A 20,262-nucleotide genomic window follows, 5' to 3' on the forward strand; every position below is an offset into this window, starting at 1 on the left:
CTCACTTCTCTCTCCTAGGCACCACACGTCTCTCTCCTAGGCTCCACACGTCTCTCCTAGGCACCACACGTCTCTCTCCTAGGCTCCACGCGTCTCTCTCCTAGGCACCACACGTCTCTCTCCTAGGCACCACACGTCTCTCTCCTAGGCACCACACGTCTCTCTCCTAGGCATCACACGTCTCTCTCCTAGGCTCCACACGTCTCTCTCCTAGGCTCCACACGTCTCTCTCCTAGGCTCCTCACTTCTCTCTCCTAGGCACCACACGTCTCTCCTAGGCACCACACGTCTCTCTCCTAGGCTCCACGCGTCTCTCTCCTAGGCACCGCGCGTCTCTCTCCTAGGCACCGCGCGTCTCTCTCCTAGGCACCGCGCGTCTCTCTCCTAGGCACCGCGCGTCTCTCTCCTAGGCTCCGCGCGTCTCTCTCCTAGGCTCCGCGCGTCTCTCTCCTAGGCACCGCACGTCTCTCTCCTAGGCTCCACACGTCTCTCTCCTAGGCTCCACACGTCTCTCTCCTAGGCTCCACACGTCTCTCTCCTAGGCTCCACACGTCTCTCTCCTAGGCATCACTGCTCCCTCATTCCACTATGTCTGCTCCCCATTTTATGATTGCTGCTCCCCCATGTTTTCCCCAAAGTCTGCTGCCACATTTTACCTTTTCTCTAGCTCTCTAATAACTTGTATATCGTCCCCCACTCCTGTGATCTCCTCCATCACTGCCCATGTGCCTGATCCCCCTCCCTTTGTACCGCAGGAGCGGTTTCCATTGCTGTCACATCGTCAACCACGTCTACTTGCAGCGTGGTACTGGGCTCTGGCCACCTACACTACAGACAGTATAGGGAATAAGTGATAATAATAAGGACATAGGGATTGCATTAGAAGTGCCAAATTCTTGAGAATGAGAGAATATCCAATAACAGATCAGTAAAATTTACACATTTTATGCAAACTTTTAACCACAAAAAATAGCATCTATGGTCCTGAGTCATTAAGGAGAGTAAAGCCAAAAAAGGGAGTAAATTTGATCGTGGATAAACAATGTCACAATACAAGGGGTGCAAACTAGATTATTATTTTGCACATGAGATAATTACTGGCTGGTTTTTCCTGTAGCACACAAATACTTGATAGCTTTATTTATACACTGACATTTAACGTGGATCTAGGACATGTCCTACCCCAACTATAAATCTGTCCTCACATTTTAAATTTACCTCCCCCTCCAATGCAACATGGTTTTGCTCAGGTGCAAAGTTACTCCTATTTTTGTTTACTTTCCTTAATGACTCAGGCCCCATAAGGTTCTAGAGGTCGTATGTAAATGTGAATCATACAATATTAATGGCCCTGCTCCTTTATATCAGCTTTGCTTCGGTTCATGGACACATTATTACCAGACTTCTCCTTTTTTAGTCACCGTCCAGAATCCATAATTTGTTATGACATATTTATAATAATTTCTTCCAAAACTGCCTATAATCACCGGGGGCATGATTCATTAAGAAAAGTTAAGTAAAAAATTGAGCAAGTTTTCTCCTTGACAAAACAATGTTACAATACAAGGGGTGCAAATTAGTTTTCTATTTTGCACATAAGTTAAACACTGACTGTTTTTTCATGTAGCACACAAATACTTCATAGCTTATTTGTACACTGACATTTAAACTTGAGATTTGTGTGAATGAACATGAAAAAACAGTCAGAGAAAACGTGCTCAATTTTTTACGTAACTTTCCTTAATGAATCAGGCCCCGAGTTAGTATCATGAGATATAGAACCCATGTCACATGACCAACCAGAACAGAATTAGGTCATAAAACAAGTAATCTATTACCCGCAACTAGTAATAATTCTGATCTATATTATACAGTGTAATCTCAGTGGTACTCACTATTGGAGATGATCAGTATATATACATAGAACCCAGGTAGGAAGAGGACATCCGACAACTGTGTGATGAAACTGGATGTGCATTTTATATCTGAGAAATAAACACAATAATGTGCACAGTCAGGAGAAATTCATTACATACCACATACACTGTATCTTATTAGTGAAACAAATACTGAACCTATCACCATGTAATGATATAACAATCCCTCCTTGGTATTCCTCACGTTTCCTGAATACCGTGTATACACCTCCTGTTCTCCGGCAGTGCCTCTCTCCCAGCACAGGAGGGAAATGTGAATTAATAAAACAAATGCAGGTGCCAGTCTTTATGTATGTCCGGCTATTTCTGATGGATGAGGAACCCTTTCTGATTGGCTGCCCATGTACTAAGTAGACGGGATTACCAGACTTTTTACCAGCAGCTCCTAGAGAGCAGTCTGCTTCACTGTTATTGGGGGTTTCTTACATTACATTGGATCAAGAAGAGAAGATGGTGGGTAATTATTAATTACCATACACTACAGAAAAAAAGTATTTATTATTAATCAACTAAAGGGTACATTCTTTATTACTATGTTAAAGGGGGCATTCATTATTTAGTTAATTATAAAGGGGGCACAGTATACTTAAACAATCATAACAGGGGCACCATTAAATTACTAAAAGGGGCACCTTGTATTTCTTTGCCCTGGTACCCACCAGCCAGGGGTACCAGGAGGGGCCCAAGGCTTCTTAGACATCCCTGCATGGCTGGGATTGATGCTATGTTGCATTTAATCATGGTTCTTTCCCCTAAACCACAGGCAGTTTTGAGGTTTCTAAACCACTTCACATCTAAACACTCTAAACTACCGGATAATAAGAAATGTTATAGTTGTTTCTGACATCGGGGAACTAACCTATCCCAAAAAACAGTGATTCCAAACAACCACCGTTCCATAGAAATTCGCTCCAAGTTTAGCATATTACTGAAAAGAACGGTTGCCAACCAATCCTATAACATTAGCAGAAGTTCAACCCTCTATCATGCTCACAACACCGGTTCTGCAAAAGAAATGATTCATGACCTAACCTGGATCTTAACTGATCGTCTCTGCTCTACCCTGATGACCTGGTCATTTACCAATCTTATGTTCTAGTGGCTCCATTCACTATCTGTGTGCTACTCCTAAAGGATCGTTAAGTTCTAACCTGCACATGACAACCACCTATAAGTCTGTAAATGTAAAGTAGAACCAGCTTTTCCTTCTACCCCCAGCTGTGGCACATGGCTTCCTGCCCACAGACCTTCATTACAGCTCAGTCACTTTCATCTTCACCTTAAAATAATTCCTCCATAAATGGAACACCGGCTACAACTCAGTCTGCGGCTTCCCCTCTACATCCCCACTCAGTGATTTTTATATATTGTTTGTTTCTGAGCGCCGGGCAACATTTTTTCTTTAATTTGCACTTGCCCATTGGTCTTATTTGTCCTTGGCTGCCGTCTCAAATGATTTTATTAATTTGTACACATTTCATTAATTTAAAGTAACGTGTCTTTTTCTCTTTCACTACTCTCCCTATACCTTGTCTCTTTGGGGCACATTAATCAATGTTCATATAAAGTGAAAAATAGTTTTCAATCCTTATCGTAATGATAAGAATTAAACTATTTCTCAAATTTATGAAGAACCAAACACAGAAACAGCAGTTCCGATAAACTGCTGTTTCTGTGATAAAAAAAAAAACATACTTACCCCCCTCTTCGGAACGCGCTGTCTCCGGATCTCCTCCTGGTCCTTTTAGTTTTCCTTCATACTGCAAATGCACAGGTGCAGTTCCATGCACACAGACATCTCCTCTCTGTCTCTGCAACTATAGTTGCAGAGAGCGAGCGGTGAGTGACAGGGAGGGATCATGTGATCCCTCCACACATGCGCTGTCCAGCTCTGCTCTCCGGAGCAGAGCTGACAGCACTGAAATTCTTAAATTATGATGATGTACGCCGGCATGAGCTGGCGTACATTATCATGACAGGTTTCCGAAACTTGTTAGATTGCGGCCAGGAACAGTCATCATACTGTTGAATGGTGACTGCTCCCAAAAACTAAACAGAATGCAAAGCAGCAGATATCCACGATATCTGCTGAGATGCAGCGTTCATAAATATGCGGGACACTACGAGTGGCGTGGAAGTTACGGTAAGTGTCTGAAAGTGTAACATCACTACATGTTAAATATGCCCCTATGGCTCACAATCTACTAACCAATCACCTCTTCACTTGCCTAAATGCAGAGCCAACATAGGTGCAGGATTCTTCTCATGAACAGCTCTTACATATTGCATCTCTGTGCCCTGCTCAGTTCGTAAAGTGACCAACGTTATTGTTGATTTACCTGTTGATCTCATACTCTGTGGCCCATATACACTGCTTTATTTCTATTTTTGCTCTCCCCAGGGTTGGGTCGGTAAATAGGAATTCTTATGTCAATTGCACCAACCCCGTCAATTAAGGTAAATGCATATAGATTTATGTAAGAGACACATATATAGATAGATTTGGTATATATAGATTTCTGTACATAAACGGATAATGTATTTGAATTGGACCCATAGGAAAGCTACATTATTAATACTTACATGAGTGTGTACATTTTTCTTGGTAGCAGAGAATCCTGCATAACACAAGCACTGAGAACAGACCGACAGGAATATATTTCCAGGGATTAGGGAAAAAATGACCTAGAATTCATGTAAAATACAGGAAGAAAGTTACTAAAACTGAAGAAGGCACAATAACAATCACCAGTTCTCACTAATATAATGTAACTAATATCATGCTTTATACGTATTTCCATTGGCATAAATCACCAGTCATCTTGTCTAACAACTGTTCCTTAATTATTCTTGTATCTGTCACTATTGGCATTTAATTTATATTATACTTAGTCAGCTCTCTTCAGTGTCTTGTTATATGGGGAGGTAAGCAGGTTCATGAGCTATAGGTGGCCCACACTGTTTTGTTGCTGATTTAACCCTCTCCAATACACCCCATGATCTTTCTGGTTCATGAACAGCTACCACCCTGTTCTATCGCTCAGGTTCCTGCCCTATACTGAGCTTCGACTGAGTGCCAGAGATCAGTGCAGACAGGCTGCGGTGCTGTTAGCAAGGGACAGCTGGTGTCGGACCCAACAAAGACAGGAGGAACTCGGAGGGAGAAAGACCCTGGAGAGCAGTGGTAGAAGTAGGAAGGTATACGGCGTTATGCCATACTGCCACTTCTCCATATCATCCACGACCGCTACAGCAATATTGACAAGATCGGTTTTAATTTAGCTCACTAAATGTGCAACACAGAGCACAGAACAGCATCTGTGTGCACACAAGGAAACACTACACAGACCTCACATGCCAGTTGATTGAACTGTTCCTGCATTCCTATCATATAATATTGTGTGGAGCTGCTTTCTAGAAATGTGCTATTCTATTTTATGTGCTTTCCTGTAATTTCTAATGTGCCGGCTCCCCCAAGATCACACTATCTACATTGTTAGAGACAGGCTGATAATTACTTCGTATACGAGAGTTCTTCCTGCTGAGTTCCTGCTGTGTATGAACAGGCGGATTGACTACCTGTAAGTAACTGCTTTGTTCTCTAAACATCTTGTTGTGAGGATTCACTCTCTCCAGATGACAGCTGTCAGAAAACAAATCACAATGACAGCTACAACACCTTGTCTCTATTCCTGTAATCAGTACTCTGCTAAAAACTGCAATCTAGCTGGTCTCCTCACCTGGTCTGCTCACCTGGACTACTGCACAACTTTCTTTACTCTGCAATCAGTTCTTCAGTGAAAAGGTAAAGTCAATCAGTATGTTTATCTAACCTGTTTGTATACATAGTCCCTCAGTTCTACCAAAGCTTTGCAGGAGCAAAGTTTTGTTTTGGATTTCTCTATCTGTGGTTTTGTGTCGCTGTGCATCACAATTCTACCTTTTCCAATTCTTCGACCTCGGCTTCGTCCTCCACTATTCTATTTTTTTCAATCCCTTGTCTTTGGATATGTCCATCACTACTCTACCTTCTACAATCCTTTGACTTCATCTTGTACCTCACTGCCAGTCCTCTCAGGTCTAAGTGGCTTGGCCGGACTTGACGTGTCTCTGATATCTACCCCAGCCAGGGCAGCTGCCAGGAGTTACAACTGACTGACTGGTGTCAGAGTAGATCAGTCCGTCAGTTGTAATATCCAATATGGATTATATCCATCAAATGAGAATTTGAATGAAGCAAACAGCCACTAACTCAAACTGATACTTTACCTTTGACGGACCTTCAGCAAATGGTCTTTTACCTTCTGTTACATTGTACCTATTTTAGATTTGCTCTCTGTATCCCTGATTGATTCAGCACTTGAAAAGGTAATACTATTTACAAAACTGTCACCATTACCAACAAGGAGTTACTATTATCTTGTGCTGTGCAGAGCCATAAGAAAAACTGGAACTGTGTATTTTTTCTAACATGATCTATTTTAAATTAATTTCTTATGTCAATATATCTATATTATTTTAAATACTTTAATAAAACAATTGTTTATTATCATTTAATAAGTGTGTAGTACAGTGTTAAAAAGCTAAAATTAATTTCAAACAATCAAAGTCCCAAAAACTAGTGGGGGTCTAGCCGCCCCAATATATACACTTGAAATTTTCATACCGCCACTTCTAAATGTCCGCTTGGAACACTGCTTGCGAGAGATCACCGACTGCAAGGGTTAGTAGATGTGAATACTTGGCATGGTACTTCAGCTTAGATTTGGCACCAGGAATGGCTTTGCATATTGCACTTGGCATATATTTGGCAATAGCCTTATTGCATTTTATATGTGAGCAGGGTGCCATATGATGTACGTCAATGCCCAACAACTGTGGGACATATCATGCCAAAGATCCTATGATAATGGTAATGAATGAGATGAAGGCTATACATTATTATTATTATTAGGTTGTGTAATTGAATGGATCTGGGACTGTCTTAGCTATACCTATTGAAAGGTTAATATGTTTAGTTGCGGACTTTTAACATTTATGAGCATGAATTGTTCTATGCTGGATAAAGTTTATCTCCTCTAATAACATAAGAACGTCCATTAAACAACAGAAATAGGTAATTAGTAATGCAATACTTGGGGTCATGAATCTTCAGTCATCATCTAGGTTGAAGTGGTTATTTAGTACATGATCTAGGGACAAACAGCAAACTTAGGTATTAAAGGTTGGTTTAGTTATTTGCATTGATTCCCCTTACCAATCAAACAGATTACTGCTGCAGCAAGTTCCCAGAGAAAGCCAAGAAGAAACTCCGCTTGTATGATAGCCTGGAAGGTGTAACGGGATTTGCAAATGTGTTGATCAGCTGAAACAAAAATAAGAAACAGATTTATAATCAAATAAATCCAAAATCTGCAGATGTAATGAAGAAATAAACATTGATTTGATTAATATTCTGCACTCTGTGAATATCTCTCACCCATATCTGTCAGTAGAGATGAGCAAACCACACCTAATCCAGTTTCTGAAATTCTACAAGTTAGTCAGAGAGAGTCAACATTGAAAGGTTAAAGCTGCAATATCTTTTGATCCATTAGATGGCGCTGATGTACGTTTCTAACGTAACGATTCAGTAAGTTACAAAGGAATGTCCATTATAAAGCAGACTTTTAATGGAAAACAGCAGGTCAGGTGCAACCATTAGGCATCTTAAGGCAGCTGTCTGAGGCACCAGAATTTGGGGGGCACCACGGAGGGCCCCACCTCCCCGGTGCAGTAATCAACACAAAGACTATGCCACGGACCTGCGTCTGAAGAATTAATGGCAGCATAATATTGAAAGAGCGGCATAGTCAGTCCTTCTTGCAGCTCTGACTCTGTGTCAGCATCATGTGACTGCTGAAGTCACATGTTTCACAGTGGAGGTGGCTGCTGCAACTGTTACTGTAGCTGACAGCACTGGAGGAGAAATGGGTAAGGAAAAGACATAATGTAAGGACAAATGGTGGCATATAAGTGCAAAGCTGGTGGGCAGGGGGTGGCATGTGTGAGAAAACTGGTGGGTAGTGGGCATGTTGGTGAAATGCTGCACAACTAAGTGCTGAAATCACAACTGAAGAAATTGCCCATGCAATCAAAGATCAGAAAACCAGCAAATCTCCAGCTCCAAGTGGCTTTTCGGGTACCTAATACAAAGATATTTCTGATTATTTGTTACCCCACCATCAATCCCTATGTAACTCCCTTATCAAATACTATGCTAGATGGTCATCATAGTCATCCATAAAGTGGGAAAATGCCCACATAATTGTGCCATTAATAGACACATTCCAATTAAATAACAACATCAGTCCCTAAGTTCCTGGTTAATCAACTCGTCTAGTCCACTTTGACACACCATCATAAAGTTGTGTTTATCCCTGGCCACCAGTTGGAAAGAGCCCCAGTGTTAATAAGCACAAGCTGGTTTACCTTGGCAGGGGGTCCGCACATTTTCTGCATGTCCAGTTTCCCTAGAAGACTCAGACTCATGCTGAACAGGCGGGTGCTTGCTCACCTTATGTCTCACACTGCAGATCTCACTGTTATAGTGTGCCAGCGGTGCCTGGCATAGCCTGGTGCAGCTTGTAAGGAGGAACACTGTGCTGTCTGCCCCCCTGCATTAGAGGTAACCAGTCCAGGCTTATAGCACTGGTGAAGTTATACTTTCCGGGGTGTAGTGATAAATGAAGACTTGAACTTAAGATGTCTAACCCATAACATAACTGTGAATTGTCATATTTATAACATAGTCAGGGGTTAGCATATCTGTGCAATTTCTAAACTCCCTGTGGTCAGTAAAAAAAATGAGTTAATTTGAAGGACATCTACCCTTACAGCAAACAGCGTGTGTGGCAGATGTCCGGTGTCTTGTCAAAGCAAGAGTACTCACACCTATGATATAAACTTGTTACAATATGCAGGGATGTTCCTCTGATAACTATCTAAATTAAGATTAAACTAAAAGTGTTATTATTGCCAATTCCCATGGTGGTAAGATCAGATAAAACAGGCTCCCTGTCTGTCCTAACGATCAGAGGTGACAATTCCTGGTGAAGTGTGAGTAAGAATGTGTTAGCGTAGGAATAGGCTATATACACAGGCATTTATAAAAAAAAAATATAAACTTCAAAACGCACTTCTTCATATTTCATGCTTTGAGAAATCTTTGTACCAATTTATACTTGAAACAGAAAACGTATCAGGTGTGCGAATTATGAATAGTGGATGTACAGATAACCTACAGTAATCACTGAATGAGACTTACTAATGTCATAATACTGTCATATTTTCTATGCAATTGTGCAGGTGTTTATAACCTGTCTATTGAATGGGGAATTATGTGATAGGCCACAGGGAAAAAAAGATCTGAAAGAATAAATATTTGGGACTATTTTCTGAAGAAGTTACAGTATGTTTCACACCCAGAGGACTTCTCCTCCCCATATTACATATATACTGCCTGTCTGAGGTACCTGCCAGGACCACATGTTCATACGCCCCCTATCTGTATGTTATAAAATTGTCAGATCTAGCGACTCAATCTAATTGAAGACTGTCCATCTTATTCTGCCTTGCCCCAAACATGCAGACTATATTAACTATGCAAGAGTATTTTTATCCCTTTATTTTGTAATTGTATTGCATTTATTTGAATGACATTTTATCATATAAATAGAACATTTAATATGTTTGTCCGACGGATTGCCTTGATGTGTTAACCCTTTGAGTGTTTAACTGTGTAAACTCTTTGAATACTGTGTGAATTGTTAAATCTATTTTACTAACACAGAGCTCAGTGTGTGCCAGCAGGTACATATGTGTGACAGTATGTTGGGGTCCTGCTGCCCTAATACAATAGGTGGTGGAAGTGATTAGGTGAGAGTTGTCAGAGACCTGCTTTACAGGGGTTTCCAGCTAGGTCTTTAAACTGTGTAATAGGTCAGGGCAAAACTGGGTGCTGCAAATCAACTTACGTTAAACTCAAAATTTCATGTAGTTTTACTGAACATGTGAACATGTGAACATGTGAAGTAAAATAAAATTATATTAGGCAGCGTTTTGGATTAACAAATGTTTTTTCTTATTTAATTATTAAACTTTACAGACAGTTTGAAAAAGTGTGGTATATACAGAATCCAAACACTGCAGGATTCCAGCCTCAAGGGGAAGTTACATTTATGTCTGCATCGACTTCAGATCCAAGAGTCAATATGATCTCCAAGATCCAAGAGTCAATATGATCTCCGAAGTCCAAGAGTCAATATGACTTCTGAGGTCCAAGAGTCAGTATGATCCCAGATCTCCAAGAGTCAGTATGATCCCCGAGATCCAAGAGTCAATTTGATCTCCGAGATCCAAGAGTCAATATGACCCCCGAGATCCAAGAGTCAATATGATCTCCGAGATCCAAGAGTCAGTATGATCTCCAAGATTCAAGAGTCAGTATGATCGCCAACTAAAAATAAAGGATTCAGTACAATCCTCACCTCTCATCCCTAGTCATTTATATACAGTGACCATCACATCACTCACCAGACGCGTCAATCACGCTGACAGCTTCAGATCACTGAGAATAGATGAGTTTTGTAGTTGAGAAAAGAAAGATGAGAGCACAGTAAATGTAGATGTCTGTTGGGGGTGTAAGAACAGGTTCCTGGTAATTACTTACCTTGCTCCATATCCTTTTCCCTCTTTATATATTTGATGATGAGTATGACAACAAAGAAGCACCAGCGGGGCGATAATACAGTGATGACAACTGCAGCTATCAGCTTCCAATGCGTTGCTGAAGAATAAACATAACAATCACTTTTATAAAGAGACACAGTCGCTGCTAATCTGAGAAAGTGCATTCACTGACTGTATAAACAGGGGAGTGTTATACAATGTTTAAATAGTGCACATTATATTGTATTACTTATATAATAGTGACATAAACAATGTTATCTATATCTAGAAGGGTCAAAGCGTATAAAATACCGACCAGGCCCCAAAGGAAAAGGGAATCTGTGTTATATGTTATAACCCCTTAGATTGTACGCTCCTCTGAGCAGGGCCATCTCTCCTCCTGTTTCCACCACTTCTAACTCTGCTCTCCAGCTACTTAGCCCTCCTCCTCAAAGGTCCTCCACCCCACATCCACTTTCGCTCCCTCCTCCCCCCTGGGGGTCTCCCTGTCTTCCACGCCCCCCTTCTTGGGCCCCGTCATTTTCGGATCCTCCCTCCCCCTTCCCCGCCCTCTCTAGCTGTGCATTGAGCGTACTGAGTTGCTGTGTTTACTGTACTGTGCTGTCTCCCATTGTATTGTGATTTTGTTTGTCTCTGTACGGCGCTGCGGATGCCTTGTAGCGCCTTATAAATAAATATTAATAATAATAATAATATGTTAACCTGTGAGGGTGGTGGATGGACCTGCTGCCACCTCCATATACACCTATTGCACACGTATAAGTCTGGTGTGAGCAGTGAGGAGGACGTGTAATAGGGTTGAACAGCCTATGGGGGTTCAGAGGGTGGCTGAGGAATTTGATTACACACATTTTTTTTAACAAAAACTGCTGGCCAGGAGCAGGTTGCCTAAGGCGTATCTAACCAGGTGATGACTTTATTTTGTAACGTGGCATTGGTTATAACGCCTGGGCAGTCAGTGGTCACCGGGTGATCTGCTCAATGGCTGCACCTGGTTTAGGAGATGTTGGGTGTCTTCAACATTAACATACTGGGGTGCAGTAACTGGTGACAAGTAAGAGCGTAATCTATAGCCAGTGACAGGACATATACAAAGAATTCTGTGGTGCAGACGTTGGATAACACTAAATGACAAAACAATTGGAGACATTAGAATATCCGCACCTGTAGATAGTACGACCGTTATTGTTTCTGCCATGTTCCAGCTGACTGGGTTGGATGAGTTACACGTGTAACTACCAGCAGAATCTGGGTCCCAAGAGTCAATAACCAGGATGGTGACATTGTCCTTCCTGGTGATATTCTGATTGACGTCCTTCTCGTCTCTCAGAAATGAAACATTAAACGGACCTTCTCCCCAGGCCGTGCACAGCAGCTTCACCAGACATCGGCCATTGTCTGCTTGGAGATCCTCTCTCGACAGGATTGGCTCATTCACTTTCTCTGTAATAATAATGTAATTATGTTATTATATAAAATTTCTTTTATACAAGACGACCTAAAATCAAGCAATGATGTGTTCATTGATGTAAAGGATTTTATTCTTTTTTTTCAGTTGGATTTTAAGATGGATTTTGTTAATCGGTGGTTAGACAATACAAGGAAATCCACCGGTATTTATGTTGGACTAAGGGTGACTTAGATATGTTTGAATTATTTACAACAAAAGGTTTCCTATCAATAGGTATCATCAATGACATTCATACCAGATTTTGCCACTCTGTGGTTGTCATGCGTTTAACCCGTCTTTCTCCTTTAACTTAGCTGAAGAAAGTACAAAACTTCTGAGTTTGGTTTTGGGAAATGTGTGGTTATTATGGTCTGTGTCAGGTAGCGGGGAAGGTTCGTGTCCCTGTTTCTATGGTTACAGAGGATGGACTATTCATCGTGTAGAAATAAAGGGACTGTGTAAAGAGAGGTACCATAGTAAATTGCTGACACTAAAAGAGGAAAATTTACCATTGTTCACTGGAAAAGTAAGAAAAACAACCCTGGTGGTTCATATACGTAGTTTACTGGTGGCAAATATGAGTGAAATTTTCATTTCACAATCTGAAATTGTGGACGTTTTTCTGGCAGAATTTAGCGTTATGTGCTGAACTCTCCTTATGAGTTTGTTCCACCCTGGTATCACCATCTACTGCCATGTGGTCGGACAGTGTATCTATCTGGGATGGTGACTACCCTCATCTACAATGCCTTGGTATAACTAGAAGATACCAGGGGATTAGAGACCACATTTGGTCAAGATGAACCAAGATGTGCTATTCATTTACGTTAGAAGGTCCGGCCTGCACTGGGTCCAAGTAGCAGGGTCAGCAACTTTCCTTCTACAAATTCCTCACCTGCTGAGCATCACACTTGTCTCCATGTGGAGAAACTGGTCCTTCATCTAGAGACACCTCTGTTCCTCTCCCACAGTCACCCTTACTCCAGAGATCATAGGACCAGAACGGGACAGGAGTGACAGAGGCATCTTATTTGCCATAGATGGATCGATGCCATTTACACACTGATAATCGTTGTTTGTTATATCTGTGACAAAGTGCTCTCTAAGGCTGGTGAACGTCTACCACTCGTTCTTGTACCAGTTTATTTTATGTAATGTTGCCCTAGGTTTCTACTAAGGAGGAATGATCACTTTAGTTGGACACCTGTGGGAATGTGAAAGTAACTAATTATTAATTTCAGAATATAAGAGTTCAGTGGTTTTGAAAAGATAATCTCTACATCACAGAGCTGTCTGCTATAGAAGACTGATAATACATAAACACATATGTTGTGACAACTTATAGTTACTGGCTGAAGTAGAGTCACAAACGAGAGAAACAGTTACTCTAAAGAGAACACAATTCCTTATGCTCTTTAAAAAAACTGGTGAGGAAGATCCTACCAGAGACTCATCTAAAGGAGAGCAACAAACATCCAAAGTATAAACACCTATAGACCTACTGGACCATCGTCTACAGTATAAACCACAACAGAAGATCTATTGGATCATTATCCATGGTATATACTAGAGATGTTCACTGACTCTTGTGTTTTGGCGGTGGTTTTGGTTTTGGATCTGGATTAACTTCATGTTTTGGTTTTGGCTCCCTATTTTTTTCTAAAATCCATATCATTTGGCTCTTTTTTTGTTCCTACATTATTATTAACCTCAATAACAATAATTTCCAGTCATTTCCAATAATTTTTTGTCAAGTGACAAGAACACTGCTACCCCTGTTTCTGTGTGAGCAATGGCACTGAGCAATGTCACTGGAGACTGGAGAGTGACAAGAACACTGCTACCCCTGTTCCTGTGTGAGCAATGACACTGAGCAATGTCACTGGAGACTGGAGAGTGACAAGAACACTGCTACCCCTGTTCCTGTGTGAGCAATGGCACTGAGCAATGTCACTGGAGACTGGAGAGTGATAAGAACACCGCTACCCCTGTTCCTGTGTGAGCAATGGCACTGAGCAATGTCACTGGAGACTGGAGTGTGACAAGAACACTGCTACCCCTGTTTCTGTGTGAGCAATGGCACTGAGCAATGTCACTGGAGACTGGAGAGTGACAAGAACACTGCTACCCCTGTTCCTGTGTGAGCAATGACACTGAGCAATGTCACTGGAGACTGGAGAGTGACAAGAACACTGCTACCCCTGTTCCTGTGTGAGCAATGGCACTGAGCAATGTCACTGGAGACTGGAGAGTGATAAGAACACCGCTACCCCTGTTCCTGTGTGAGCAATGGCACTGAGCAATGTCACTGGAGACTGGAGTGTGACAAGAACACTGCTACCCCTGTTTCTGTGTGAGCAATGACACTGAGCAATGTCACTGGAGACTGGAGAGTGATAAGAACACTGCTACCCCTGTTCCTGTGTGAGCAATGACACTGAGCAATGTCACTGGAGACTGGAGAGTGACAAGAACACTGCTACCCCTGTTTCTGTGTGAGCAATGACACTGAGCAATGTCACTGGAGACTGGAGTGTGACAAGAACACTGCTACCCCTGTTTCTGTGTGAGCAATGACACTGAGCAATGTCATTGGAGACTGGAGAGTGATAAGAACACTGCTACCCCTGTTCCTGTGTGAGCAATGGCGCTGGATTTCCTGGGAAGGGAGGTACTTATGGAATCCAAAACCTGTGAGAACCGACAACGCAACGATGACATTTTGCCTCGATTCAGATGCGATGACGCGCAAAAGTACCGAGCTGACTCACGAGCCTTCTTGGATCCCCTAAGTTCGGGTGGGCTCGGTTTTCTCTAGTATAAACACCTCTAAAAGCCCAAGTGGATCAACGTCATCATCGTCATCATCATCACCATTTATTTATATAGCGCCACTGATTCCGCAGCGCTGTCCATACTGTATACATCTCTAGGAGACATAGTGGATCATCATCCACAGTATAAACACCTATAGGAGACCTAGTGGATCCTCATTCATTAACAGCCACACACCACACATGTAAATGTTCTACAATCTAACCTATCACTGACTTCCACAAACACTTCTGCGTTAATATTATCGTCAGTTACTGATGTTACATTGTCTACTCAGTTCCCTTCCATTTAACACACATGGTTGCATATGAACATTTCTCTAAATAAGATGACTTACAAGACAGAATGACACTAGATGAATCAGGCTTCTCAATCAGTTCTTCTGCTCTCTCTAAATTAATATAAGAATGAGGAACATGGGGGGATTCTAAAGAGGAAAAGGTGTGAGGTATGAGACAATGATATTATAGAGTCACAATAAGGTATGTTATATACTGAGAGGTCTGTGATCTACAGGACTCACCAATCACTCGGAGATTACTTTTTCTCCGCACTGTGCTGTTGACCCAGTGTTCATAGATCCCGCTGTCCTCTCTTCTCAGGTCCCAAAGCAGGAAAGTCCCATTGTTTGAGGAAAAGTTTCCTCGCTGAGCATATTCTCCCCGCACTTTGGCTGAACCATGGTACGCCACTATGATAATATTACCTTTCTTCAGGTCATAAGCCGTATCTCTATCAATTGGCACACCACGAAGCAGCACAGAGGAACCAACCGTCCCAAATTCATCCAGTGCCCCAAGTTCAGCATTTCCTGGAAACATTCACAGAGAAGTAAAGATGAGACACAAAACTTTTATTCACCAACAGTTCCAATATGACTCATATATCTCACATATAACATAGAAGATCAAGTGATCCCACCCAAGCTTCCTCCTGCACAAAAGATTACTCTAAGGAGAGGCCGCAGCTTACCACAAACATACATCTATCCTGAACCTGCTGCAAGATTGTTTCAACAGTGTTCTACTCTTTCAGTAACATGAACTAGGACTCTGTCCTCCCAATGTATCCTTTACCTCTATTTAAATGGGATAAAAGCCTAGGTCGGCAACATGTATTACGATTGGTCAGGACAACATGCCAGCCGATCACATGACCTTTCCATCCAATCTCTGGAGCTGCCTTCTACTCTGAACAGGTGAATGCAGCTCCACCTGGGCAGGTGGAGCTGCACAGTACCACTTCTCTAGTTGTGTATGCAGGATGTTATTCTCAGTATATGTTCTCATTCTGTATATATGGACAGCTGCACAGTATCACTTCTCTAGTTCTGAATGCAGGATGTTATTCTCAGTATATGCTCTCATTCTGTATATATGGACAGATGCACAGTATCACTTCTCTAGTTCTGTATACAGGATTGTCACGAACACGCTCCCAGCTGCCGTGACTTTGGGGTGTTTGCTGTATGAGGTCACACACGATTTCAGCCCGCAGTCTCTCTCTACCCATCACACAGGTTCTAGACCTATGGAATCGTCCACAACACAGCACTCTCACACCCCCAGACACTTCAGGTTCTGCCACCACCTATTGAGTATGGGCAATAGGACCCCAATATACTGTCCCACACTGGCACACAGGCTTCTAGTTATCCACAAGCTAACTCGACCCACACCAGCACACACAGGGTTAACTCTTCACACCTCCAGAATGTTACACAAATGTACATACAAGCACACACAGCTTGTTAATCAAATGTATCAACAAATCACACACTGGCATTCCAAGGGTTAGCCTGCACGAGCAATCTCTCTTCTAAACAGGCAATGAATTTGTTAAAGTATCAAGGACGCAACTTATTAAATTTTAGATTTAATATACGAAAATACAGGGCATTCAGATATAAAGCAAAATAATAAATAACCAATTAATATATTGACATAACAAGCAAAAACAGTTTAAAATAAAAAGGGTTACATTCAGATTTGCACTTTCATGAATTGCATTCTGGCCAAGGGGAATTGGGTAGGAAGATGGACAGTTTATCAATGTAACTTGTTTTCCCCAAAAGTCTGACAATTTTTCCTTTCCACACACAGGTTTTTAAGCCAAATGAAATGGGATGGTCTTCACAGGGGCAGTGTTTAATGCTAATAGGGGGTAGGGATGTCCCCTGGGTGTCACTATAATTTGCTCACAAATATTCCCAGAGTCTTGACCTGTTTGTAATTCTTCACAGATATATCTCAGAGAAATAACACCCCCCTCAATAAACCGGTCATAATCTCCCGCACATTTAAATACCAAACATAATGAAATTATGACAATGTGAGATACCTCTTCCAAAGATATGTGACTATGGCTGTTCCCTGTGTAGTTGGTATCTATGTTTTAAAACCCTGGTGTGGTTTTTGTCCCTCAGTACGGAGTGGCAGAGGGATTTTCCAAAATATGAAAAATGACCATGCAGATTTTTATACAAGAGTCTCCCAGATTGGCACCTAGGCGTCTGGCTCTCCAATTTACACCCAGGGATTAGCCCATGTCTACAACCCTATTGAAAGGAAGTCAATTAGCTAGGGAAATACATGATCAAACACAATGGATGTCTGTGATCTGCATATCCTAAGCTGGTCTCCTCACACAGGGTTTACCTAACTCAATTACCTCCTACTGGGCTCAGTTGGTCACACATTTATCTGAGTTGAAGATCAGGTTAATTTATGTATCCATGCAAAGATTTATTTTGGGTCCTGACATCCAATATTCTATTTCAGCCTATCAGATTTATGCTCTCATCCTGACATGGATGTTATTCTCAGTATATGTTCTCATTCTGTATATATAGACCGCTGCACAGTCCCACTTCTCTAGTTCTGTATACAGGATGTTATTCTCAGTATATGCTCTCATTCTGTATATATGAACCCCTGCACAGTACCATTTCTCTAGTTCTCAGTATATGTTCTAATTCTGTATATGTGGACAAATTCACAGTTCCACTTCACTAGTTCTGTGTGCAGGATGTTACTCTCAGTATATGCTCTCATTCTGTATATATGGATATCTGTACAGTACCACTTCGCTAGTTCTGTATGCAGTGTGCTATTATCAGTATATGTTCTCATCCTGTATATATGGACAGATGCACAGTATCACTTGTCTAGTTCTGTATGCAGTGTGCTATTATCAGTATATGTTCTCATCCTGTATATATTAGAGATGGGCGGGTCCGGTTCTCCGAGAACCGAACCCACCCGAACTTTGGGTATCCGAGTACCGAGCTGAGCAGCTCGGTACTCTCCCGCCAATTCCGAATCCAAATCGAGGCCGAACGTCATTGTGACGTCGTCGGATCTCGGGACTCGGTTCTCGCGATACTTCAACTTTATAAATACACGCCTCCACAGCAATCCATCGCCATTTGACAGAGGGAGAGAGCAGGGTGTAGTCATAGGCTAATTAGAGCAGGGACAGAGAAAGAATACAATATTGTTCTTGCAATTGCTCTAACCAAAATCGCTAGTGCAGAGAGGAGGATAGAGGTTTATTATTTTTTCTTCATATTTGGCACTCCCCAGCGCTTTTGGGTTGTCCCCCATAATTGTGCATTAATATTTCTGGCTGTCAAAAGTCATATCTGTCAGCAGTATCTACTCAATAAATGTTAGCACTCCTCAGTGTTTTTGGGGTGTCCTCTCTAATTGTGCATTAATATTTCTGGCTGTCAAAAGTCATATCTGTCAGCAGTATCTACTCAATAATTTTAAGCACTCCTCAGTGTTTTTGGGGTGTCCTCTCTAATTGTGCATTAATATTTCTGGCTGTCAAAAGTCATATCTGTCAGCAGTATCTACTCAATAAATTTTAGCACTCCTCTGTGTTTTTGGGGTGTCCTCCCTAATTGTGCATTAATATTTCTGGCTGTCAAAAGTCATATCTGTCAGCAGTATCTACTCAATAATTTTAAGCACTCCTCAGTGTTTTTGGGGTGTCCTCTCTAATTGTGCATTAATATTTCTGGCTGTCAAAAGTCATATCTGTCAGCAGTATCTACTCAATAAATGTTAGCACTCCTCAGTGTTTTTGGGGTGTCCTCTCTAATTGTGCATTAATATTTCTGGCTGTCAAAAGTCATATCTGTCAGCAGTATCTACTCAATAATTTTAAGCACTCCTCAGTGTTTTTGGGGTGTCCTCTCTAATTGTGCATTAATATTTCTGGCTGTCAAAAGTCATATCTGTCAGCAGTATCTACTCAATAATTTTTAGCACTCCTCAGTGGTTTGCGCTCAGAATGGATTCAAAGCAGTCCACATATGATCTAAATGAGCAACCAGGTTCTGTCACCAGTCCTGATGTTAGTGTTCCCAGTACGTCATCTGGCCAAGGCGATGTCAAACAACAGAGTGTTTTCAAATTAGTGCAAAAAACAAAAACCAAAAAAAAATTTACTGTATTGAAGCGAAAAAGAAGTGTAACTGAGCAAAAGTTAAGTGACGATAAAAAAAAAATTGCAAGCATGCCATTCTACACACGCAGTGGCAAAGAGAGAATGAGGCCTTCACCTTTGGCTATTAGTGGCAGATCCCAAAAAGTTACCCAGGCTACAATTGGTGCACAACTACTGTTACGCGTCAAAGCTGAGCTGCAAGATACCAGTGAGGCATTACAGGAGAATATTTGCTCTGATTCACAAATGACAACAATCCCTGTGGAGAGTCCATCCAACAGTGGGATGTCTAATCGTGAGCATTCTGCTGATGTGTGCCTTAATAGCCCGAGTGTAGCCGGTGATACCCAAATTGAGGATGCCACTTTGGAATTAGAAGAGGATGAGGGGGAGATTTGTGTAGGCGACGAGGGCGCTAATGATGATGTTGATGATTATGATGCAGACAGATACCAAATTGCCTTTCTCAATTTCTATTTATATTCTAGATTATATAACGGCTGAATAGTTTTCTATTTTACTCCTAGTGGAGAGAGGATCTGATGCAGACAGATACCAAACTGCCTTTGTCCATTTCAATTTATATTGTACAGTCTATAATGGCTGAATTTTTTAGTATTTTATACAAGTGGAGGGGGGGCTAGAGAGACAGAAACCAAACTGGCTTTCTCCATGTCAATTAATATTGTACAGTCTATAATGGCTGAATTTTTTGGTATTTTATACAAGTGGAGGGGGGGCTAGAGAGACAGAAACCAAACTGGCTTTCTCCATGTCAATTAATATTGTACAGTCTATAATGGCTGAATTTTTTGGTATTTTATACAAGTGGAGGGGGGCCTAGAGAGACAGAGT

At 41.5% G+C, this 20,262-nt stretch overlaps 1 protein-coding gene across 3 annotated transcripts in view; it reads right to left on the reverse strand.

The window, feature by feature from the left end:
* Nucleotides 1–20,262, reverse strand: part of LOC142099243 (uncharacterized) — a 31,859-nt gene that overhangs the window by 6,856 nt on the left and 4,741 nt on the right. For all 3 annotated transcript variants that reach the window (XR_012678507.1, XM_075182531.1, XM_075182659.1), the window contains exons 2-7: nucleotides 15,476–15,763; nucleotides 11,832–12,110; nucleotides 10,648–10,764; nucleotides 7,195–7,302; nucleotides 4,521–4,622; nucleotides 1,896–1,985 (exon numbers count right to left, since the gene is read on the reverse strand). Coding sequence is in view for 2 of the 3 variants with exons in the window: in XM_075182531.1 (XP_075038632.1) it covers nucleotides 1,896–1,985; nucleotides 4,521–4,622; nucleotides 7,195–7,302; nucleotides 10,648–10,764; nucleotides 11,832–12,110; nucleotides 15,476–15,763 (984 nt within the window). In the remaining variant the exon portion in view is untranslated. The remainder of the gene's footprint in view (nucleotides 1–1,895; nucleotides 1,986–4,520; nucleotides 4,623–7,194; nucleotides 7,303–10,647; nucleotides 10,765–11,831; nucleotides 12,111–15,475; nucleotides 15,764–20,262) is intronic.

Source organism: Mixophyes fleayi, chromosome 1, assembly GCF_038048845.1.
Source record: "Mixophyes fleayi isolate aMixFle1 chromosome 1, aMixFle1.hap1, whole genome shotgun sequence".
In the NCBI taxonomy this organism is placed as follows: Eukaryota; Metazoa; Chordata; class Amphibia; order Anura; family Limnodynastidae; genus Mixophyes; species Mixophyes fleayi.